This window comes from Caloenas nicobarica, chromosome 9 (assembly GCF_036013445.1).
Source record: "Caloenas nicobarica isolate bCalNic1 chromosome 9, bCalNic1.hap1, whole genome shotgun sequence".
Classification (NCBI taxonomy): Eukaryota; Metazoa; Chordata; class Aves; order Columbiformes; family Columbidae; genus Caloenas; species Caloenas nicobarica.
This window is the reverse complement of record NC_088253.1, coordinates 18,766,800-18,791,006: the sequence shown is the minus strand read 5'-3', so window position 1 is coordinate 18,791,006 and position 24,207 is coordinate 18,766,800. Positions and strand designations below refer to the sequence as shown.

At 48.0% G+C, this 24,207-nt stretch overlaps 2 protein-coding genes across 8 annotated transcripts; one reads left to right on the top strand and one right to left on the bottom strand.

Moving 5' to 3' along the window:
• Positions 1-135: 135 nt before the first annotated feature.
• On the bottom strand, positions 136-7,772 carry FBXL8 (F-box and leucine rich repeat protein 8). 4 transcript variants are annotated; one of them, XM_065640880.1, is made up of 4 exons: positions 7,607-7,772; positions 6,651-6,830; positions 2,644-2,874; positions 136-2,134 (listed from the first exon to the last, which is right to left on the bottom strand). In XM_065640880.1, the coding sequence occupies exons 3-4, from the start codon at positions 2,805-2,807 to the stop codon at positions 1,159-1,161; spliced, it is 1,140 nt and encodes a 379-aa protein (XP_065496952.1). In that variant the 5' UTR covers positions 2,808-2,874; positions 6,651-6,830; positions 7,607-7,772; the 3' UTR covers positions 136-1,158. The 4 variants fall into 4 exon arrangements, with proteins under 4 accessions (XP_065496952.1, XP_065496955.1, XP_065496953.1 ...); XM_065640883.1 differs by having other exon boundaries at positions 2,644-2,721; XM_065640881.1 differs by lacking the exon at positions 6,651-6,830.
• Positions 7,697-22,311, top strand: TRADD (TNFRSF1A associated via death domain). Of its 4 annotated transcripts, none has more exons than XM_065640887.1 (5): positions 7,697-7,798; positions 10,318-10,469; positions 13,031-13,308; positions 15,001-15,193; positions 16,219-22,311. In XM_065640887.1, exons 2-5 carry the CDS (start codon positions 10,328-10,330, stop codon positions 16,524-16,526), a joined length of 921 nt encoding a protein of 306 aa, XP_065496959.1. In that variant the 5' UTR covers positions 7,697-7,798; positions 10,318-10,327; the 3' UTR covers positions 16,527-22,311. The 4 variants fall into 4 exon arrangements, with proteins under 4 accessions (XP_065496959.1, XP_065496957.1, XP_065496956.1 ...); XM_065640885.1 differs by lacking the exon at positions 7,697-7,798 and adding an exon at positions 8,464-8,590; XM_065640884.1 differs by lacking the exon at positions 7,697-7,798 and adding an exon at positions 8,464-8,619.
• The last annotated feature ends 1,896 nt before the right edge of the window (positions 22,312-24,207 follow it).

Sequence of the window (24,207 nt, the reverse complement as noted above, 5' to 3'; positions counted from 1 at the left end):
ATCCCATATTATTTGTCAAGAGAAACGACTGGGCTCTCAGGTCAGAAGACAGGGTGATGAAAACAGCTACACATAGAATCTAGATTACAATATGCTTTATTATTATTATTAATATAAATGCTTTTGATGGCTCTAAACAGATGCTTGCAGTGTATCTTTATGCCAACATAATTTCAACTCAGAAAACACTCTTCAAATAACATCCACCAAAATCTTGGTACAACAGACCAACACACGCATATTCTAAAGCGGATGCAAGATAACTTGCATGCGAATGCAGGTATCAGATGCAAAAACCATTAACTCTCCTGATTCTCCTAAGAAACACTAACCATGTAATAAAAGCAAAGGTCTTTGCAAAAGGCATTCAAACGATGACCTGGAAATCTGCATTTCTGAGCAACAGAAGGACAAGATGGACAAGGGAAGTTTCAGGCCATTTACCTTTTTTTACTACCTTGTCAATGCTTTCCTTAAGTGCTTTTTCTCCTGCTTGTATTTCCTAAGAAAATTCAGCTCCTGTAATATCCCTCCAAGCTGGAAGCTACCTGACAACTGGGTAATGGGTGAGCTCACCATCCCTGAAATGCCAAAAGAGGAATTACCAAGGTTAGAGTGGATTTTCCATCAGGTGACCACAGTTATTAATAGTTGCCATCGCTCACTGAACCTGCATGGCTACGTACCCCACTGGGTAGAACATGGCTGCATTGAAGCTGCCCCATCCTTCACTATTTCACTAGTTGCTGGGTGCCTGACACAGTGTGCTTGACTTTGAGGTGCTTTTAAAATGTAAAAACAAAATTAAATTTTGCTGAGGTCCTCAGTAAAAACCCAAGGGTAAACTTGGCGTTCATGCTACTGCTAAATAAAGGAGAGAAGAAAAGACCTGCCTTCCATAAGCCAACTAAGAAAGAAAGAAAGATAAAATAATAAAAACAGCAGTTCTGTTTCTCCGTATAACCCTTTCTCTATCACATTTGAGTGTAAATGCTGCAGAATAGCTGTGCACCATATTTAACAGCCAGTGCTGGTGAAACAGCATGTTCTCAGTGAGAGCAGAGGGCATTTTGCAGCGTTTTCCTTATAACCCTAAATCTTCTTTCCCTGTCCTCTTGCAGATCCCCGCCATTTCCCCAGGAGGTCAGTAGGAGCCGGTCACTGAACTGTTACTGCTTTCCAGGGGTGCCGTTCCTTGGTGACCTTCAGTGTGTAGCGTTTCAGAGCGGGGCAGTGCGTGAGGAACGCTTCCACCACCTCCTGGCTGACCACACAGTAGCAGTGCATCTCCACCAGATTTCTGCACTGCCTGGCCAGATCTACTAGAGAGGAATTTAAGTCCTCCGAGGACGTGGTTTGCAGCGTCAGCTTCTTTAAAGTACTGCTGTAGCTCTGGGTGACAAACCTAATCTGATTTACCATGTAGTTATAGGTATTAAGTTGCAGTGTGCTCACGGGTATATTCAGCTTTAGAATCAGCGGTATTTTGCAGGCAGGGACTGTGTGATCAAACTCGAGGTCTACACAGAGTTGAGGATGCTTTTGACTTACAGCAGCCCAGAGCTCTTCCGAGATGACCGGTATATATTTGTCCAGGCGCTCACAGAAAATGTCTAAATGCGTGAAAGCTGCTCTTTCGGGCTTGAGCAGTTCCTGAAATACATCGTCAGACAAACTGGCGTAGTAAACTCCCAAGGCTGAGAGTTTGGGACATGCTCTGAGAACTTTCCTAATAGTGTCTGGTGCCACGTTGCAAACCAGGGTGCGGTTGTTGATGAACAAACTGTGCAAGTTTGGGTTGGTGGTAGCTAAGAGTTCAACAAGCTCACCATCAAGAGTGAAGGGCATTTGTCGAAAATCAATATGCTGAAGATCTATCTGGTTTTTAGTGTCACATATATTCCGTATGCTCTGTAGGATGTCCTGGCCAGAGTAGAAATAGGGATTCTCCCCGTGGCACACAATGCACAACTGCTGCAGTTTGTGGTTCTGTTTTGCCAGCACATCCAAGATGCGTGTCACATTCTTTCTGTTGACCTCCTTGGACTGGTCAAACACAATCTTCAGGTGTTTGATTTGGCTGAGGAACTGGAGCAGGCTCTGAAGCATGCCTTCCTCATCCTCCGAATCACAGCTGGAAGGGTAAAACACACTCTTAGTCACTGTGAATGCTGAGCTGAGCAAGCGCAGAGCAGATACTCTCCTTTACTTTACAAACATCAACAGGTACCCTAGATGCTTCTTCTCACTTGATGCCTGGAGAGTCACTATAAGGCCAAACACTGAAGGAGTCAGGAGGTGAGAAAAGTCAGTCCTCAGAAAGACCCATCAGAGAAATGCGTCATGATGATGCTGACTAGTAACTGTCTCCTGCCATTTTCAAATGGCAACTTAGAGCATCACACTGTAATACTTCCTGTAAAATGCAAATCAGCAGCAGCAATTAAAAAAAACCCAGCATATAACACAATTTTCTTTTATTATATAAAAAGGTGCTAGTCACGTAAGATGATATCACACTCAGAAATCACAATGAATGTCAATAATATCACAGTAGAGTGGTGTGTTTGGCAGGCACTGGAAACATAATGATCTCGTTATGCCTGCAGAGATGATTGGACATTAGAAACTCGCTCCTCTTACCTGATCTCTGTGAAATGCCAAACAGAGCTCAAAGAAACAGCTGTAGCCCACTGCCTGCACACCTGGGAGACCGTGTATCTATCTCGAAGAGAAAGATAATAGAAAATTTGGATGAGGATTTCTTCTGGGATGTAATTCCACTGTTCTGGAACTGGAGCTGGCATTTTGCCAATTCAGGCAGATTTAAAAATGGGAAAAACTTCCAAAACTGCAGTTAATTCTCAAAAGTCCCTGTAAAGAGGGGAAAAAAAGACATACATATTAGGAGGTATTTCACAAATCAAACCAATGCAACTGAGTCACAAAGAAGGTTAATATTTTTTCTCAAACATGAAATTTCAACAAATTTTGAAATGCAACATAAAAATGAGGAAAATCTGTTGGCCAATTTTTTTGCACATTTTTTTTCAATCAATCCAGAGAAGCTGGATGATACTTTTCAAGAGTTAAAGATGTCAGATCAAAGCGGGGGGGGGGGGTGGGGTGGTGGAAAAAAAGCCTTTTTCCTGCAGTGAGGGTTTGCTACTCTGAGAAATAAAAATGCAAGGGAATTTTCTAGTACTGCTGCACTGGTATTCAAAAAGCTGAGACAGATTTCTCAAACTGGGTGTGGGGGGAAAAAAACCTCTTTGCAAGCAGAAGCTCTGTACAGAAAACAGCCTCAAATATCCATTTTTTACTGATAGTGAGAGAAGGCCTATAGTATTATAGAACCGGTAGTTTAGTTACAGCGGTCCTTCCCTATGATAACATTGGCAGTTTGAAAAAAAAACATTTTATTACTGTGACTCCAGTTCTCAGAAATTGCATTTATACATGTCTGACATAAAAATGGAAAATATATTTTGATTAACCTTCCATGTGAACTATAATGCAAAAGAATAAGCACCCGAGAAGGCTGAGGTTCATAGCATCACACCATTACTGAACTTTTTCATCCACCTTCTTCCAAAATGTGTTGTACCCATCTTCTAGATTTCTGCACAAATAAAACTATCAATGTGACAGATTTTTTCAACCCTCTCATAAACAAGTGAGGGATTTTTAATTGCAAACTTTCCCCTTCCCAGGTTGGCACTGGAGCATGGGCCAATTCTCGCAATCTCCCTCTGAATTTCATGGCATGCCCTCATGCCCTCTGGCTTTTCAAGCCCCAGGTTCTGGAGTCACAGCATTATCCCAGCATCGCAGGTTTCATTTAAATGAAAACCTGCACTTCTAGATATCCTCGAAGCAGGGAAAGAGTTGAAAAACACGAAGCAAGTGCAGAGCAGTGATGCAAAAAGCATAATGCAGAGAGGAACACAATTGCGCATTTTTCTAGAATATGCTGCTTTGAAGTGTGACTCATTATTTTGAGTGTGAGGTGGCAGTAGCATAGCAGCTATACTATCTTATCTACCATCGTATCGGTGACAACCCCCTTTCCACCCACTCCCAAGCGATACAGTCCTGCTTCCTTCCTGGGAACTCACTATTTTCTCTGACAACCACTTTGACAGCTCGGACTCTGCTCTTCTACTTTTTTTTTAATAGCTGCTTTTACTATCATATTCTATAATAACACACATTTGTCAAGATGTTAAACTGCACTTTGCCCTACATGAAATCCTACGTGTTTAGCTCCTTTCATTTTCATTGTATTTTTCATTAAAACCCAAGCCCTTGGAGTCATGTGAAAAGGACCTTGAGTCTTTTAGAAAGTTAGAGTGCATTTCTAGCTGTGGTGATTGCTTGGAAAAGCTTAAAAACGTGGCCCGAGAGCAGAAAGGCAGGGAAAATTATCAGTGTTACTTTAAGTAATTGCGCGGTTTTGAGTCAGCAAGAAGCACGGTTGGGCTTGGGTCCACCTTGGGTGCCTGCCCTGGCGTGGACAGCCGGGTTCGGATCAGCTGTCATGAGCCGTCGAGGACCTCCACGATATACTAACGAGACGCTGGAGGAGCTGCCGGGTGCTGTGCTGAGCTGTCAGCTCTCGGCAGAGCAGGCCCCACGGAGCCAGAACAGCGGGCGAGCGGCCGCGGCCCCAACAGGAACGGGCGGTGCCAAACCCGGGCCAGACGCCCAATGCGCCCAGGCCAACTGCCTCTCGCCTCAGCCTGGGGACCCCCCAGCCACGGCAGCCCGGGAAGGGGCCCAGCGTTACCTCTCGGCGTGGAGCCCCTCGTCCTCCGCGCTCCCGCGGCTGCGGCTCCCAGCGCGGACTGTGCGCCAGAGGGAGGAGCGGAGGAGGAGAGGCGGAAAAATAGCAGCAGAGCTGCGGAAAACAGCAGCCGAGAGTGAGGCGCCTTCCCTGCCCGCGGGTGGGAGCCGGGATGCTGCGCTCTCCTGTATGGGAAGGCACAGATTAATAGAATAGCTCCGTCATCCTCCCCCTCACCACTTATCCCCCCGCCGTTACCAAACACCCTGCTTCCCTATGGGGCCAGGCTTGGGGGGAGCGCAGGGCTCCAGAGACCGTTCTCTCCCCAACCAGACACACCATTGAATCCCAACACCCAAATCTTGTGCCGGCTGAGCCCCTCTGAGCCGCAGCCTCTCCCCTCACTGGCATCTTTACTTCCCGAGCAGGAGACAAGAGGGTGAAACTCCAAGTGCTTACCAAGCACTTTGATTTCCCCACACGGGAACCTCCCTGAAAGCACAAACTCAGCAAGCATTAGCAGAAGAGAAACTCGGGTCTCAGCCACGCTTTCCTTTTTTACCCTTGCAATATACAGCAAACAGATTAGCTTCCAGGAGAAAATGTTTAACAAGACACGTGTGGGTGATGGTCTCTGTTGCTCCTGCCTGGCTCTGGGAATCAGCACTGCCCCAGGCTTGTTTTGTGCAGGAAGACTGGGATGTCTGGGCTTTTTAAATCACATTAACCCTTAAATGCATGAACTCATGAGTTTCTCCTTAAACTGTCAGCAAGTAAATGCCTTGGACTGGTCAAACACAATCTTCAGGTGTTTGATTTGGCTGAGGAACTGGAGCAGGCTCTGAAGCATGCCTTCCTCATCCTCCGAATCACAGCTGGAAGGGTAAAACACACTCTTAGTCACTGTGAATGCTGAGCTGAGCAAGCGCAGAGCAGATACTCTCCTTTACTTTACAAACATCAACAGGTACCCTAGATGCTTCTTCTCACTTGATGCCTGGAGAGTCACTATAAGGCCAAACACTGAAGGAGTCAGGAGGTGAGAAAAGTCAGTCCTCAGAAAGACCCATCAGAGAAATGCGTCATGATAATGCTGACTAGTAACTGTCTCCTGCCATTTTCAAATGGCAACTTAGAGCATCACACTGTAATACTTCCTGTAAAACGCCCTGAAGGTCCCCTGGATGTGGCCCAGACCCTCCAAAGGAGAGCACCCAAGAGACCCAGCCTGGATTAGCCCCTTCAGGGATTTATTTCAATTATGCTTTTCCTTTGGCAAAAAAATAGTTTATATTATTAAAATACTGTGGTTGTAAAATACCATTAAATATATAGGCATATTTATACATGTATAGACATAATTTTTTAATAATGCTTTTCACTGTTGTTTGAAGTTTAGCTCCCCAGAGAGTTTGCACAAACTGACTGCCAAGCCAGAGCGATGGCCACTAGCATGTGGCCACAAAATCTGGACCCAGGCCCACACCAGCTTCCACCAGCTGGGAACAACCACGGGAGCTGCTGTTACCCCTCTGCTTGTGGGAGGACAAATGCAGCCCGGGCAGGAGGCTGCTACCCAAGGTTGAGTGATGGAGACCCAAATCCAGCTCCTTGCTTTGCTTTTCATAAAACCTCTCATGGACTTAAGAAAAGCTGCTTTATTCTCTCTACCTGTCCATTCAGCTTGTCAGAGGAGCACAGTGGAGTTAACAGCCTCACCTCTCTCAGAAAGAGGTGGAAGATCATCCAGGTATCACTGCAGGAAGGACGAAACCAGAACGCCTAGCAGAATTCAGCGGCTCTACTGACACCACCATCTTATCTCTCCTGTAGGAGACGCGAGGCTCAGCCCAGGTGTCCTCACCTGCTCGCCGTGCTCGGTATCAGGCTGCTCTGCTCTTGCTAAGCAAGGTCCCAGAGGTCTCCTCCATCAGCACTGCTCTCACAAATAGTGCCTGACTCCCTGCTCATTTCTTTTGGGAGCTTTCCTCCTTCGCTCACCGCACTCTTGGACGGCAACGACCGTCGAACCTGCAAGATTTGCCTGGAGAAGGAAAACTCTACATCATTAACATAGAATCATAGAATAGTTTGGGTTGGAAGGGACCTTCAAATGTCATTTAGTCCAATCCCCCTGCCACGAGCAGGGACATCTTCAAATAGATCAGGTTGCTCAGAACCCCATCCACCCTTCAATGTCTCCAGGGATGGGGCATCCACCACCTCTCTGGGGAACCCTCTCCCCTCCTGAGCAAACAGACTCCCCTGGATGCTGTTACAGATGCTGCAGTTACCGTGTTCCACAATCAACTTATCCTGGGAAACCCTTTCATAATGAGCTCCAGGGAAGGGAGGGTGTAAGATCTGAACTTCCTCCACTGCTCAGCAGTTACTAACCCAACCAATCTTCATTTTCACCCTTGTTAGCAGCATCACGGGGCAAAGCTGAGGAGTGCCGGCCGTGACCCACGAGCTTTGCGGTGCCATCATCCACAAGCTACGCAAGGGGTTCAAGAAAGCCCGCTTTCCTCCATCCCTACCAGACCAGGGATACACACCAGTCCCACCCGGTGGGCAGCTCTTCGGCTATCCAAACAGAATAATTTCTGACCATCTTATATATCCTCATCTACACAAGCGACCAAGTGACCGAGGCTGTCACCTGGAGGTGTCAAGGTGCAGCAAGAACCGCTCAGACCTCAGCAAGCAGCATCCTTGCTGCTGACCTTGCCACTGGTTTCCACGGGAGTAACGTGGGCTGAAATCCAGCTCTTGGGGCTGGATTTTGGGGGCAGTATGAGAAAAACAGAAGACACTCACGGAAAGTGGAAGAACCCTGGCATTTCAATGGTTGTTGTGTTTTGTTCTGTCGCTCTTCCGTGACCCCCCTGCGCCCGCACGCAGCCCGGTTCCCCAGCGGGGCCCGCCCGGCCCGTCTCGGCGGAGCAGCGGGCGGTGCCGCGCAGAGGCGGAAGCGGCGGCGCCGAGGCCGGGCGGCGGCGGTGGCAGAAGGTAAAAGCCGCCCCGAGCCGCCGGAGGGGCCCGGGGCTGCCGGGGCGGGGGGCCGGGGGCGCGGGGCAGCCGCGGGGCGGCGGGCCCCTCGGGCGGCGGGGGCCGCGGGCCGTGCCGGGCGCGGTCGGGCTGGCGGGGCGCTCCCCGGCCCCCGCCCGGTGCTGCCCCGCTCGCTGGACGGCGGTGCCGGGACGGGTCCGCAGGCAGCAGTGTTTGAGCCGGTAGGGACATACAGGCAGCGGGGAGAAGGTGGTGTCACCACCGGCGGTGCCCAGGGCTAGTGGCTGCTGCGGCCTCGCTGCCCCAGCTCTTCTTCTTTAAGATAGAGTCTCCTCCCAGTTAGTCTTTTACAGGAATTAAGCAGCAGCAGCCGCCTGACGTTGAGGGTGGTGAAACGCTGGCCCACGTTGCCCAGAGAGGTGGGGGATGCCCCATCCCTGGAGACATCCCAGGCCGGGCTGGACCGGGCTCTGAGCAACCTGAGCTGGTGAAGATGTCCCTGCTCATGGCAGGGCTGGCACTGGATGAGCTTTGGAGGTCCCTTACAACCCAAACGTATTCTATTCTTATTCTGTTCTTATTCTATTCTTATTCTATTCTTATTCTATTCTTATTCTACAAGGCAGCACTTACTGTCGGCTGGAAAACTTGCTGCGATAACACCACAGAGGCACAACAGCAAAGGGCTCCTTACCTGAGTTTTTGCAAGCCTGGTGTAAATTTCCAGGCTCCCCAGCGCTGAGGAGTTGCAGCAGGGCCTGTGCTGCTGTGGCGGGAGCGGGATGAAACAAGGTCCTTGTACTTCACGTGCCTCTGGGCTGGTAGGGAGCTCTCCGGCATTTGCACTGCAAAAGAGAAATTGTTCTGTGTGTTAAATCTTTTAAATATTCCACATCTGTAGTTTTCTAAGATGTTACTCAGTTTTCTGTTACCCTTCTGCGAAACGCTAGGAAATGGTGCCCAGATCCCAAACTTCATGGTGTTTGGAGGCTCAGAGCAGACCTGGACTTTGCAGCAGCAACACATCCTCCTTTTCTTTACAAAATGCTTTTCTAAAAGGCCTGTGTGACATGGGAATTCACGACCTGGAAACACTCAGCATCCCACAGGCACTCCTTGAACTCCTGAAGTTCATTGTGAATTTTAAGATTCGCTGGTCATTTCCTGTATTTTCTGAACAAGCAAAAGGCTCCGTGCTTGGGACAGTTTAAGGATATAGTAAGGAAACAGGGTGAGCCGTACATCCCAGTGCTCTCTTTGACGTGCTGCAAGGGGTGGAAATGGTTCCCAGCCCCAGCTACCACCTGGAGGACAGCCTGTCCATGGGAGGTCGTCCTCAGTCTGGCAGCCCCTAGTGACAAAAGACCTTCACACCCACAAGCTAAAGGACATCTGAGGAGACGTGGCCAGCAGTTATACTGTCACGCCAGTGCTTGGCAGCCAAGGGAAGGCTGTTGGGATTGAGCAATAGGGCAGAAAGCAGGAAGGAAGGGATGTCTGCAGGGAAGCAACTGATCATGGGACAGAGGTGCAAGCAAGCAGTCAGAGAGAGGGGGAAGGACTTGGGACCAAGGCTGAGCCAAAAGCCCCAAATTACTTGTTGCCATGATGGGGTGGCAGGGCTGGCTCTGAGCGCCACTCTCTGTGGCTTCAGGAGGCTTGCAGTGACCAGCTTGTGGACACGCTTAGGCAGTTTGTGTACACACCAGGAAGGAGAGGTGGCCATGCCTGTCTCCTGGGCTGTCAGAGAAGTGCTCTCCAGCTGTTGCACCTCAATCTGGCATTGCCCAATCTAGCAGTTTTTCCCTTCCAGGTATCCCTAGTAGCCTGGGAGGTGTTGTGGTTTGTCTTTGCCTTGGGAGCAGAGTTGGGTGCAGCTGTGTTCGATGTGTTGCATTAGCTGGCCAACGAGGAACAGGCATGATGAGAATGGAGAGATGGATGTGCAATCTTCTAGGTGCATTGCTGCAAGAGGTGAACAGTGGGAGGAGAATAATAAATAAGTAGAGGGATAGCCCCGAGTGTCCTGCTATACAAGCCCTGGACTCTGCAACGTGTCCTTTAGTGAGGACAATCAGGGAACCAGGACCTCGGGCAAAATGCCTCTGCCTGCAATAAAGCTTCAGTCTGTGTGAACGTGCCAGAACCAGGACTGCTGGGTGCTCCCTGGGGCACCCCGTTAAGAGTCTTGGCTGGGCTGTCAGAGGCACAAGGACTCAAACTCTTTGCTTCAGAGTCTCTCTAAACTGTAAAATTAATGGACTCTGGCGGAAAATTAATGCAGAGCTTTGTGAGCTGCTGAGTCTTGAGGTTACCATGTCCCACTGTGCTGTGCTTTACAGAATAACTGTAAACTCCTTAATGGTTACACTTGCTTTAACAACTCACCACCTCCTCTAGGAAATAAGGGTAAATCCCCATAATCCCGTCATGCTTGTGCTTAGCGGTTGCTCTAAACACTCACCTGGCATCAGGCCATTTTCCGTCTGGTCTCTCAGCTCACCTGTGTGATTTCGCAGGGTGCTGAAGATGGCAGGCAGCTCCGCTCCTTGGATCGGCAGCGCTTATCTCTTCCTCCAGTCCACATGCAAGACCATCGTTCTGCCATCTCTCTATGAAAGCTCCCAGAAGAAACCTAGTGTGTTCAAGGCGCTGACGCTGGCATTAGCAGGTACCCGTCCTCTCTGATGTCTTGGCACGCTGTCTCATCTCTTCGTGCAACGCCATGCCTTTCTTTAGCCTCACGGTCCTGGTAAGGAACTGTGTTTAGGAAAGACAGTAAAGTGGAGCAAGTTCACCAGAGGTGCACCAAGATGCTTGGGGCCTGGAGCACTTGTCCTGTGAGGAGAGGCTGAGGGCGTTGGACCGGTTCAGCCTGGAGACGAGAAGGCTTTGGGGGGACCTGCCAACAGCCTGCCAGTGCCTATGGGGAGGGGGAGATGGAGCCACACTTTACAGTGGTGCATGGGGAATGAGAGACAACTGGCATAAATTGAAACAAGAGGTAGACACCAGACATAATTCCCATGAGGACAGTCAAACAGTTGTCCAGAATGAGTGTGTATTCTCCATCCTTGGCGGTTTTCAGAACAGGATTGGATAGAGCCCTGAGCAACTTGGTCTGACCTCAGAGCTGACCCTGCTTTGCATAGGAGGTTGGGCTAGAGACTTCCTGGGCTTCCTTCCAACTTGAACTTTCCTACGAGTTATCCTTCTTTATGAATGTTTGTTTAAACCCATTTATGTAAAAGGGGGAGATATTGCAATTGCTATGAAAGAAGGTTTTATTTCTGTCTTTATACCACCACAGAAACATGATTTCTACTTTGAGAAGCCGATTTTTAAAATGAGTGATAGCCATTGTAAATTCTTGTCTGAAATAAACAGGCACAACTACATTAGCTTCAACTGTATTTAACACTATTCATATCAGAAAAAGACTTGAGATGCAAATGGCTTTAAAACTACGTTTCTCTATCCAACTTTGTGCCAGTCTGACTGCAGAATAATAGTAATTTGAAAAGCTTATAATATTTACCTAGAATGACTTTCATGGTGTTCTTTACCTGTCATACAGCTGAGCCTATATACAATATAACTGGGCTTGTGTAAATATGCTGTAATTTCTTCTGGCAATTATCAGTCTAGCAAAGTCAGCTAGTTTATCCAGTACAGGCCTGCTCATCTTGCAGCTCAATCCAAAGATGTGAAGCAGCAGGAAGCCCAACACAGTTGTCCAGTTAGGCTTGATTTATGCGTGTTTTGTGTCACTGGAATGTGAATCCACTCACGCATTTAAAGGAAAGCCCATGAGACCACTAAATCCTACCGTGCTTATTCAGACCTAAAAAGGACATGGAATCTGAAGCTGTCTGAAGTTTCATGAAGAAATGTGTGCAAAGTCCTCTCTTCTGAGGTAGCTTTAAAGCTGTCTCGTACACCAGTCTGTGTGCAGACATTTCCATGCTTGTGTACCTGTTCCTTCCCCAGCCCTCCTACCCTCTTAAGGAACCTTTTGTTTTTAACCAGCGCTCACAAAAAACAAAGCATGAAGGAAGCAATAAAAAGACTTTTCTTGTCAGCCAGGGTGAATTAAAATGCTGCTCTTAGGTACCCAGCCCCCTGTCCCAGTTACACATCTGGTCCAAACTAGACTTTCTGATGCAACCGGGACTCAGCAAACCCCGTAAGGCCACTGTTAGATCACATACTTTTAAATGCCAGGTCACCCGTCCTACCTAATGTGGAGCACACGAGCCTACTTTGCCTTGGGATTCTTGGGATGTCTAAATAATGCGTGGTCTAGAAATACCCGATGTAGTGCCAGTCTGAGCTGGCACCTCCATCCAGCCCTGTGCAATGACAGGCCAAGAGGTTAATTTGGGTCTGGAAGCAGTATAGTCAACCTCTCACAGGCCTCTGCTGCAAAAAAAGAGAAAAACACATGTTCTAAACTGTCATAATCAGCATATAAAATCCCTGTGGAGACAAGGTTGATGTGCACAGCTAATCAAAATTGAATTTTGCTGGGAGGAGGAAGAATGAAAGCCTGACCCATTTCTGTTGTCCGTGTCGCTCATGCTCCCCCTACACTAATATTAGAAGGTACATCCCTGGCTTCTCCTTGCTTAAATTTTACCGTTAATTAATTCTCTGTGCAAAAGAGCTTAACAAGTCAAGTCCCAGTCTCAAGCATCCTCATTTTCTTTGGCTGGATCTGTCATTTGCCATTTGTGAGATGTGTTGAAGGCTCTGAGCCAGCCGAAAGTTACCTCTAGGCACGGAGTGGAGAGGAAACGCTGTATCTCTTCCTGGGACCTTCATCACTGCTTAAAACTCCAGTCCCAAGGACTGAAGTCTGACTGAGCACTGAGCTGAACTATACACTTCCATCTGTAAAACTTTCCTGTGCTATTGGTTTAGTGTAGCCATTTCTGTCCTGGAAATGGAACCTCAAACTTAAAGCCTCCACTAATAAACCATGTTAGAATAATTACCCGGGCTGTAGTACCATATGGCTTCCGTATTTCAGGAGGATTGATGATGGCAGGGCAGCAAAAACTTAATCCTTTCCTCTTGGTTTTACATACAGGTTTTTCGTCCAAGAGGACTTTATCAGAGAGAGAAGAGAGTTCAAAAGCTGCTCCATTGCAGGCTTAGTGGTGGATGGGAGTGGGTCTGGGTTGTGTGTCTCATACCTGGATAGTGACTCTGCTCACTTCTCCCTGCCAGACTCCACCGGCAGCATGAATGGTGTGGAAATACTCAAAGTGCATTGCAGCCACCCGCACCTGATCGTCCAGCTGAAGTTCCTCAAGCAGGAGAACTGCCGCCAGTTCCTGCGGAGTTACCGGGAAGGAGCGCTCCAGAAGTCCCTCCAGAATCACCTCCAGCTCTCCTTGGCCACGACCACGGTGCCTCTTGAAACGGAGCTGAAGGCTGGCAACGAGCACCTTGACAAGATGCTGAAGGATGAGGATCGCTGCCTGGAGTGCATCTACAGAGAAAAGGTGAATGAGAGAGGGAGGGGGCCGGGCAGCAATGAGGAGCGGTAGCATGGGACTTGGGAAGGTGAGTGCAAATCTTGCTCTGCTGCAGCGTGCTGCGTCGTTGACTTCTCCATCCTTCAGTTCTCAACCATAATATGGAGAAACAGCTCTGCCCTTGCCCAGAAAAGAGCTGTGCACTTTTCTGGAAGAGCAATAGAGTTACCTAAAACAGCCTACAGAGATTCTGCTAAATCACTATGGTTTCTCTGTATAACAATTAGTATGAGTGTTACCACCGCTCAGAGGAGGAACTATAGAGGGTGCAGTGGAGTCGAGGTGTTCCTCAACACAGCTGTGAGGCAGTCCTGCGTGGAACCATCGCTGCTCAGCACCTTCCTCCCCTGCCTTGCACACCACCTCCTCGGAGAGCAGCAGCAGTACCTGCGCCCAGAAATGAGCCTGAGTGCAAACACTCTGCACATTACACCAACAACGTGTGACAGGGTGGGGACACACAGCATCTGCTGCCAGCGGGAGTAGGCGGCCCTTCTGAAGGCAAAGTCTCTCAGGGGTGATATCTAATGTCTAGCTCATCGCACGCTTTGACACTGGCACTCTAACCCTGCTAGCAAGAACAGGGAGATTTTGTCATCTCACCACAAAACCAAGGCATTTGATATGACTAAACTCATTGCCTTTCTCTCCTCTTTTATTCCACCTGGAACTAGCAATACCTTATAGCTCCGGCTCCCTCTAGATAGTCCTGAGAAACAGATAGTAACCATCTACTCAGGAAGATTAGGCACAAGAGCATCTATTGCCAGGTTGCTTTTCTCCAAGCACAGAGAATGAAATGCAAACCTTACAGCCCTGGACCAAACAACACGTGATATCCCATACCCTGTCGACTTCTGCTTGCTGCTCCCTCCCTCGGCTGAACTAGCTGACTGGACGACAGAGGTGGGCTTAGTTCCCCAAAACTGACTCAATCTGACCTCTGCTTCACGATGCAACAGCCAGAGAGGTGGCATTGGGCACAGCCGCCAGTGCCCAGGGACAGTGCTGGGTCCCAGCCTGCTGAATGTGAGCTAAACACTAGACTGAGGCAGAGCACTCGCCAGGTTTGACTCTTCACATGTGCTTTGCCTTCTTTACTCCTTTTTTTATTACCTCCTTTTTGGAGGTCAGACTAGTTTTCTCTTGGTTAGTGAGAAAAAATGCCTTGGGGAGGATTCAAAAATAGCAAAACTTAGGGAAAGAAGGGGCAGAGAGAGAGAGAAGGGTGGTAGCAGGAGCTGCCTGCTTTGGTGGCCAGGAGCTGTTGGATCAAGTCACCCCATTCTGTGGGTCTGACCCTCGTGTGGAGCAAGTCAGAGAAGCCACACAGTGCACCTGAATTCTTGCAGAGGGCTGCTGAAAGTAAACGTGGGCTAGTAGCAGTTTTGTGCAACTTGAAAGCACTCACTGCTGCACGTGAGAAACCCGGGAGGGGGAGATTGCCTGTTTCATACCACGTTACAGATTCATATTCACAGATTTACCGCCAGAACTCCATTAGACTCTCTCAATTGATCAGTTTACAACTCAGGCTATAGCTATTCTCATTGCTGTTCTCTCAACACCATCATCTTTAGCTGCACCTTCCAGCTGAGTGTCTACAGCTTTGTGAGAAGGTGAAGCTGTCAGGAATCACTGATGCTGTTTGCGTTACAGCCTGACCGCCTGCGGGACGAGGAAATCACGGAGCTGGAGGAATGCCTCAAGAGCCTGATTGTCCACCAGAGCGTCAACAACAACGTTGCTGTAAAAGACTGTGCATCTCTGAACTCCCCGTCTCTACCTTTTCCTTCTCCAGGCAGCTCCCTTTCCCCACAAGTCACCTTCGTCTTTCAGGGACAACAGTTCGGTGAGTAGCTGGAACTGACCGAGAGAGCCCCTGGTCCTCCTCACCTCAAAGCCCGAAAGGGAAGGTTAACGTGACTACATATTGGGGTCTACCTCAGATAAATCACGGATTTCCCAGCATTCCGTAAGGAAGGAATTATAATTGTCCTAAGATATTGCCGTGCTGCTTCAGATCAGGCCTCAACCTGTTTCCTTTCTGGGGTGGCACAGAACCAGATGCTCCAGAGCCTGTGTCTTTCCAGGTTCCTCACATTTTAAAACTTCTTAATACCAAAAGGAAGAATGCAGAGTAGTTTTCTCTTCTTTCATGTAATTTGGTTGAGGCGAGTTCAGAGCAGAGGTTGGATCAGACTGGGAAGGTTACTGCAGACACCATCAGCCCTATTTTCCACCAGGACTGATTTTTCCAGGCTCCCTGCAGCACAGCGGCTTTCTTTGGGGTCTGTCCCCTACAAAGAGCTTTCAGACAGTCTCACTTTGCAATTTTAGCTTGACATCAGCTAGATCATTTCCGAGCGTGCTTAAACCACGTATACAGTCTCCAGTGCTAAAGAGCCAAGGAGAGAGAGCTCCTGTCTGCGTTTCAGTATTTTGAGGATGCTCAGGTAGGGAATAGGTGACTTGGTCAGAAGTTGTTTTCAAAAGGCTGAAACAAATAAAAAGGATGTCCATGAGGGAAAAATTTAAAAAAAAAAAAAGGCATTGCCAGTCTTGCAGGGTCGGGGGGCAAGCCCAGATACTCTGGTGTGGTGGGAGGATTTCAGACCTGTATGTACAGCACCTGCCCATGGTGGGACAGTCCTTTAGCTTCACTGCTCTTGCACTTCTGCTCCAAACTCACAGGCCTGCCCTGGTGGTAAAACACCGGAGGACAAGCAGAGCAGCTCTACAGCAGTTTAATAATGTGCTGTGGACACTAAACAGATTCCCTGTTCCACAGAATATCGAGCAAACCTTGGACTGGCTCAAGCTGCATCACGGCAGCCACAAAACCCCCGTGTTTTACCTGCCCTCCCTCCCTTTCAGCCAACAGAACACTCACCCCAGACGACCACCAGAAATTTGCCAAGCTCGTGTCCAAGAAATGGAAGCAAGTGGGTCGCTCTTTGCAGAAGAACTGCCGGGCTCTGCGTGATCCTGTCATCGATAACCTGGCCCTCGAATATGATCGAGAGGGACTATACGAACAAGCCTATCAGATGCTTCTCAGATTTATCCACTCGGAGGGCAAGAAGGCCACGATAGCACGGCTGATTGCAGCCCTGGAAGAAAATAGTCTCATCAGCTTGGCTGAGGAGCTCTTGGGCCTCCATTCCAACGAGGACTGCTCCTAGAGCGCGAAGGGCAGTGGCATTGCTAAGGGCTTTCTTGCTTTAGCTAGTGTGTGAGACTGCTGCCAGTGTCTGGGAATGTAAAGTCCTGAGAATCACTGCAAGTTTCTGTGTAGATGGGAATGCCGAGGGGAGAGGTTCTGCACTCACAGAAGCCAACACAGACCTCTGACGTTCCTGATATTGTTCTGTTGCCGGACATCAACATTACTTTCCCAGGAACTGGCGAGAGAGGCTTTCACCCTGACTTCTTTCAGGACTGAAATGCCCCACAGAAGCAGCCAGACAGTCAGAGAGCCATAGGGGAGGGTGGAGGAGAGAAGGAAAGCAAGGAAGGCATCTCGGAGAATTTCTCTGGGAAGCAGATGCTGCCACTGTTTCTCAAGCTGTGGCCCAGGGCCATCACCTGCAGAGCTGCAATATATATTTTTATACTGACGACATTTATGCCCTCAGGCATGGCATCAAGCAAAGGCAGAGGGGAAATAAAGGAAAAGTCAGTTTTTAATTATTTTCCTTCATTCTTCAAATGAGGAACATCTGTGGCAAGTGCATCTGTCCTGCCCTACCCTAGGATAGCTCCTTCCCACCTCTCACCAACCGAAGGTTTCCCTTTTACCTGGGACAGTCACAGTTGTCCACAGAGCACAAGATTGCTGCTGTAGAACCAGTTCCACGCACTGAACAAGCAATATGGACAAACACAAATTCAGAGAATGATTCCCAACTTTTTCTGGACCATGGTGGACAACAATATATTAACTACATCGCGTTTAGCTTTTTCCCACCAGCCCCAGGGAGCCTGCATCTGTGGAAAGCAAAACAGTACTGGAAGGAAAAGAAACAGTCTCCTAGTCAGCGAGTTACCTGTGGAGTGCAGATTGGAACTGCTGCTCTAAAGGCTGCCGCAGCATCAAATCCCATCCTGAGCCCAGACCATGGTGCTGAGCGATTGCCTGGGACCAGCCAGCTGCTAATTAGTGCCTTCACTGTCTTCGGAACCACCTGCCAAGCCCACCAGAGGGGACAGCTCACGCCATCGTGTCTCACGAGAGCCGGGATTTGCACAGAGCCTTTCCCTGGCGACGTTGTCACTGTGCGACAATTGGGCACCGGCTGCTGCGCCTGGATTTACCTGGGGTAAATTTACCTGGGATTTTAAGGGTTAAAAATGGCTGAAAGGACAAAGCAACCAAAGCAACCCAGGGCTGACTCGGGCTTCCAGTTCCAGTGGGAGAAGCTGACTCTGCTGGTGTGGTTGATGCAGGCTGCAACAGAGCAGAGTTTACACCTCGTCTGAAACAAAGCAACAAGTATCTCACATGACACGGGTCTCGTGAAGCACAACAGCAGCTTGATTACCTTTGACATATTCCCTATGCTTTCCTGATATATTTTTTACTTCCTTTTTCATTAATTCTGTCCCTCTTTGCCCTTCCTTTCTGTGGGAATAGCCAGTGGGCTGTATTTCTGATGCAGAGGGCGGCTCTGCCAGCACATGTAAAACCCACGTGTGCACAGAAGTGTTGGGCCACTGGCTGTCATGGTAGGACCGGCTTTCAGACAGGCAAGCCCTGATGGCCTTTTAAACCAGAACTCCAATCTTAATACTTCCTGGAGTCAAAGCTGTAATTCGATAAGGAGGGACGCAACGTGGGATTCAGTTTTGGGCTCAGGACCAAGCTCCTGGGGCTGGTGCCGCTACCTTGGATTCTGCTAAAACACATGCTATGAGCATCGGCTACGTGAAGGCCCAGATGAGGAGGATTTCGGTGACCAGCGTCTCCCCAGCTGGGGTCCACACGCCTCAGATGCGCTGAGCATCGCGTTCCGCAGTGTAAGCCTGCAGAGCCTGGCTTCCTTCTGCAGCTTTTGAATCCCCGAAGTTATGCACACAGCATGGAAAGGAAATGGAGGGGTCGAAGATGGGGAGAATGTTGTCAGGGTGTGAGTGAATCTGTTGCTGTCTTTCCCTTGGTTTCAAAGGAAGCAGAACTTCATGCAGGCACCATCTCTACAAAGGCTGTGGCTCCACGACCTTTTATTAAGCCATTCTGTGTCACTGCTGTTGCAGTCTCATCTCCCCCGTTCCTGCTCAATTTCCTACCCTCTCACAGTAGTACCAGCGCTCTTCCCTAAATGAAGCAATTATCTCTCAGACAGTTTTGCTTTTGGGACCAGCATGGTGATGCTGATCTTAGTTAGTTTAGGCAGCTGTGGAACCGTACCTCAAAGCATTTAGCTTTCCTGCCAGATCCCAACTAGGAAACTGTGTTTGGCAGCAACCCACCTGACAAATGGTATTTTAAAAACAAACAAACAAACAAACAAAAACTACATCAGAAGCTTGAAAATTACTCTAACAGCAAGAGAGTCTGCTCTTGATTTTGCAAAAAATACTTTAGTAAACAAGGTAATACGCATAGCCTGCTGTCCCATTTGTAATGAATATTTCCAAGCTCTCAGACTAGCTATTCACATGCGTGACTTTCATATACAGTTATAAAGCAGCTACTGAGTAGTGAGAACTGCTGGCTTTTATAGCATCTGTTAATGCTCAAAATGAGAAAGGCTTATTATTCAGCATCCACTTCAAGTCTAAAAAACTTTTTGCTGCTATTACTCTCTTACAGAGGACTAAGCATGAATGTTTTTTTTCTTAATGCAAACCTTGTGCATTTTATTCCTCTGCCAGCAATTGGCGTATGTGTTTCCTCTTACTCACAGATTCCTTCTCAAAAGTGCCATTAAGTGCTGGAGCTCCTGGCAACCTTTCTGGAATATCATCATCTTTAACAGCATTCACAGGTGCCTTCATTGCAGAGACTCAAAGGAAAAGGGTTTTCCAGTGATATTCCATGGTGGAATTGTGCTGAGCACACAGCACGGTTTGGGACCATAGCAGTGGCTGCTTCATACCTTCTGTTCTGTGATTGGTCATTGTCATCATTGGGTGCAAAGAAAACTCAATTCAGGTCTCAAGCAGACTCCTTCCTGCTAAAAGAGTAGAGTTTTTTTAATATTATCTGGCAGAAACAGAGACAATTTTCACACAAGCCTTAGAATGAAGTAGGTTAACTGGATTGAGTACACAATGTCATTTGCATTGATTTGGCAGTTGGCTGTGACTTGACTATGAATTTACTTCTGTTTTACGCAGAAGATTTTACAGCAGTTTTACACCAGTGTGCGAAGACAAGGGAACTCACATCACACAGGTAAAGAAGCAGCGCTCACAAAGGAAAAACAACATTAGCAGAGATTTGTTGAAAAACTTAGAGGCGTGTCTTTACCTGGGATAGTAATATAACGCGTAGAACTGAAGAAAGAGCTGGATGTTGGAGGTTCTTGCTGGTACCTCAGAAACTCAGCACTATGTGCCAAACCAAGGGCTACAATTGTAGAATCACAGAACAGTTTGGGTTGGAAGGGACCTTCGAAGCTCATCCAGTGCCACCCCTGCCATGAGCAGGGACATCTGCACCAGCTCAGGTTGCTCAGAGCCCCGTCCAGCCTGGCCTGGGATGTCTCCAGGGATGGGGCATCCACCACCTCTCTGGGCAACCTGGGCCAGTGTCTCACCACCCTCGGTGTAAAACAATGAGTGACTGCCTGGCTGTCACACCGTTGGAAGAGGAGCATGTTGGTGCTTTCTTCCTTGCCTGTGCAAAGTTAGTTGCACAAATACTGCACCTACTCATATCACAGACACAGATGCGACACACCCTTACTACTATTTATACCGATTAGCTCATGTCTAGTGTAGGAGATAAGCCATGGGCAGTGCTGCTGCTGCTAAATTTGGCCTTGTCCCGTAACAGCTCTTCTCTATGTATTGAGATATGTCTGGAAAAAAAAAAAATTTGGGGTTGTGGTGGTGTTTCAGAATCAAACATGCAGCAAACCAGCACACGATATTGAAAGCAAATGAAGATACTAATCAGTTGCATATAAAAAATTGAAATAGACAAAGTATAAACCAAACAGCAGAAACCAGGCCAAAACACGCTCACAGGAAAGGAGCCAGGAGGGCTTTTTTGTGGTACAGATTGCTTTTGTAGTTTTAGCAATGTTTCAGATTTGAAAGAGGCTCCTTGCAGTCTGCCAGAAGGAACAAAAGATTCATCCAAAGGAGAATTTGGATGGTTTGTTTTGGCACAGCTGAGCTACAGCATTTGAACGGATAATAAGAAAGAGGAGAGTGCAAGTGAACATGCTCACCAGATACACCTCGATGTGATGTATCTGCTAGAAGTAAACCTGAGAGTGTACCCTGGTATAAAATTGTCATGAAGGAAAAACATCAAACTGCCCTGGAGGGCAGCGTCAGCGAGAGGCTGACATTAACCCTCTCGGTGCTTTTTAAAAATACACCATAGATTAATTTGTCTGCTGAAGATGATGATGGACCATCAGAGCAGATAGAGAGAACACGCTCTCTTCTAGCAGCTTCACTTCTCAAATGCTGCAACTGCTCACGGTGGATCGGTCTGTCAGGTGGAGAGCGTACATGACTCAAACATATAAAAAAGGTTCAGCATTATTGATTGGAAGTGCTTAAAAATCATGAGCCGTACCTTAAAGAAATATTTAAATTCTCTTCCAGATTTTCATAGCAAGTCAAATTAAAAATGACTGTCAGACAGCTCACAGCAACACTTTCCAGGTTTCTATTTTCAGCTTCAGCCCTACCATTGCAGACCTGGATATCCGGATTATTTTTAATGCAAAACGGGGTGCTATTCTCACAGCATGGCAGGTTACAGAGGTTTATGAAAAAAAAAAGAGAGCCTCCAAGGCAAACAGTTTGCTGGAGTTTCATAGCTGGGAAGTCTCGGAACTGCATCCGTTTCGAAATTTGGGGGAAGCTGAGGCAGAAAATAGAATACATTTTGCACCACTCTCAAGATGTGCAAAACATAAGGCCAAAAAAATCGTGTAGGCTTAGAGCTGAGGAAAACTGCTTGTTCAGAGAAAATATAGGTGCTCGGTGTGGACACTGCTCCAGACAAAGGCCTTTTTCTCAGTGTGAGGTAATTGTGGTGTTTTTCCTTACCTGTTAATCTTGCCATTCATTTCAAAATCTGCTTCAGCATTGAGAAGTCGTCCTGCTGCCTGGGTCACCGTGTCACCTCTCCTCTGTGGCATCAAGAGGTACCTTAGAGCCACCTCCGAGTTACACCCCAGCAGCTGCCCACAGACTCTGAAACCAAAAGTGAGCACACACAGCAATGAGGAGCCTCGAACTCACTTAAACTGCTGATTTAGTTTAATGGAAAATTCGGGTATAGCCGTGAGCCTCTGCTATTGTGCACCTTAAACTGCGCAGATACTAGAACAGGAGTCAAAGGGGTTTCTTCAGCGTGACCCACGTATTGGAGTGTGTACATGACACGGGTGAGATACATGCTTTACACCGGACAAGGGTCTGGCCATTTGTCTGTTGTACAGAGATTAGCTCGGATGGTGAGACAATTTAAGGCCTAGAATAAAAAATTACCTTTTTTTTTTTTTCTTTCTTTCTCTGGATTGAATTTTAAAGCCATTGAAGGAACTTGGCCATACATCTCTAGCTGAAATCTGTAGGAGATGTGTGGTTAAGTCCCTTAGTCATCAGTGGAAAAATACTGTGCTGACCACCTAATTCCAAATTTCCGTGATATTCAGCATCAGATCTGGATCAGCCATGTACAGCTATGGACTACAATGCCATGTATACTCAGGTCTAGGACATTCAACCTCCAAGGAGTTGCGTTTTATAGAGAAAAAAAAAGCACTTCGGTCTATTTTTTTCTCCGTTCCTTTTTATAAATAAATATATACTTTTGATGAAAAATGCCTCAGAGACTTTCATGTAGCATTTAATGCAGTGGTAAGAAAGGGATTCACTGATGTTCTGGCCATGTTGGCCATCACCATCTCCCAGAGGAGCATCCAGCCAAAGTGTCTCGATGCATAACAGGGTCCTGCCCAAAGTCAGACATTTCTACTGACGTCTTGCTTTCTTCCTGACTACTTGCCCCCCGCTGCGAGGTAACGGCTCTGATTTCAAGTTGAAACCAAGCTGAGCCACCACGTTTGTTGCATTTCCAGTTACTGCCTTGATGAGCCTTTTTTAGCAATGTGGCCCAAAAGGGGAGGTGTGTCCCAAACCTGGCACCTGGCAGAGCTCCCCATGTTTCTTTCCATGCTGTTATATATCTGGGACTCCTCTGAGGCCACAGCATTGCTGGAATCCCGAGCGCCTCGCTATTCCTGAGCTTTCCCCCAGGGCTGCTGGCCCCGCAGGTGGGGAGCCAAGGAGCTTGGACGTTAAATCTCCAGCAGCTTTGCACAGGAAGCCACTGGCTGACCTGACAGCTGAACCCGGGGAAATTCCTTTTGCCACGAACTCAGAGCGGTATTTCACCATGAATCACTTAAATCTTAGACAGCACTTGAAAAATCACAAGATCAGCCCTTCTTTATTGACCACAAAGCTGTATTCCCAACCGCGTGGCTTGGTGCCTGCAGGAACACAGCGAAGGGGAGCAGAGCTCTGCCGTACGGCGGGTGGAAGGACATTTGGCACGCAGCTCATAGTTGGAAGGACATTTGACACACGGCTCACTTAAAGCCATGTGCCAACACACCAACCCAGGGTCAACAGGGTTGACCTACTGATGAGGGTCAACGAGATCTTGTAAGACAGAGTGACATGCCACGGGACAGACCAAAGGCAACTTTGCTGGCAGTGAGAAGAGTGAATCAGCCGTGCGATGGTGTCCAAGGTACAGGTGAGACAACAAGTAGAAGCGCCCATGGAGAAAACTCCTCCACCACCCAAGCTCCCAGCGTGACTCTCCAAGCCATGGCAGCCACAAAGGCACTGCACAGCAATGAAAACCTTGGTTCTCACTGTCACCCCCGGGGAACAAGCAAAAAGGGGAGTAGGTCCCAAAACCCGGGTGGGGGAACATGGTGGAAATACATGCGGTGAGTCCACAATGGTTTGGGGAGCGGTTCCCCTTGAGCAAAGCTGGACACACTGGTGTCCTGTTCGCTGCCATGGCAGGGAGGAGGGATGGAAAATAGCCTGGGGCTGCTGCTGCAGAGAAGGATGAAGGTACCTTGGGCTGGCACGGGGAAAGCGTCAAGCTGAGGAGCATTTCTGGCCGAGGTTTTTGATCAGCTGTGCTGTTCAGTGAGGAGCTGCCGCGGTTCAGACAGCTGCAGATCATAAGGAGACGGCTTTCCCAGCCTGAAGCTCCTGAACGCAGGGTCCAAGGGTTGCTCGTCACAAACCCGTCCATATGGCAGCTTTTCGGGGTGATGCTGTGCTTGATAAAGCAAAATGTTCAAACTGAAATTAAAAATACATCAAAAAACCATAGACACTTATAAAAAGGCATTTTTTACGTTACTTTTAAAAAACGGTGGTGTGCTTGTGAAAAGAACAGAATAAATCAAAGCCTGGTTTTACCACAAGTTAACTGTAAATGAAAAACTTTGCACACTAAAGGGGCTGTGGTCTGGGCACTCTCCAGACCCTTGGCCTCTTTTAGAGGAAAAAGGGTCGTCGTTCCCGTAAAGAAACGGAACCACAGAGATAGGAAACGCTAAGGCTGCCGTCAGCTGGCAGATCGGTAGCGATGGCAATTTAGATTTGGCTCCAAATAAAAATGTTTTGTTTTGAAGTAATTCA

Bases quoted from the DNA above. Each gene is read 5' to 3' on its own strand.
- TRADD (XM_065640887.1), top strand. From the start codon at position 10,328: ATGGCAGGCAGCTCCGCTCCTTGGATCGGCAGCGCTTATCTCTTCCTC. The intron at 13,309-15,000 runs GTGAATGAGAGA...TTTGCGTTACAG, and splicing joins AGTGCATCTACAGAGAAAAG to CCTGACCGCCTGCGGGACGA. The intron at 15,194-16,218 runs GTGAGTAGCTGG...CCTCCCTTTCAG, and splicing joins CTTTCAGGGACAACAGTTCG to CCAACAGAACACTCACCCCA.
- FBXL8 (XM_065640880.1), bottom strand. From the start codon at position 2,807: ATGCCAGCTCCAGTTCCAGAACAGTGGAATTACATCCCAGAAGAAATC. The intron at 2,135-2,643 runs GTAAGAGGAGCG...TTACCCTTCCAG, and splicing joins TGGCATTTCACAGAGATCAG to CTGTGATTCGGAGGATGAGG.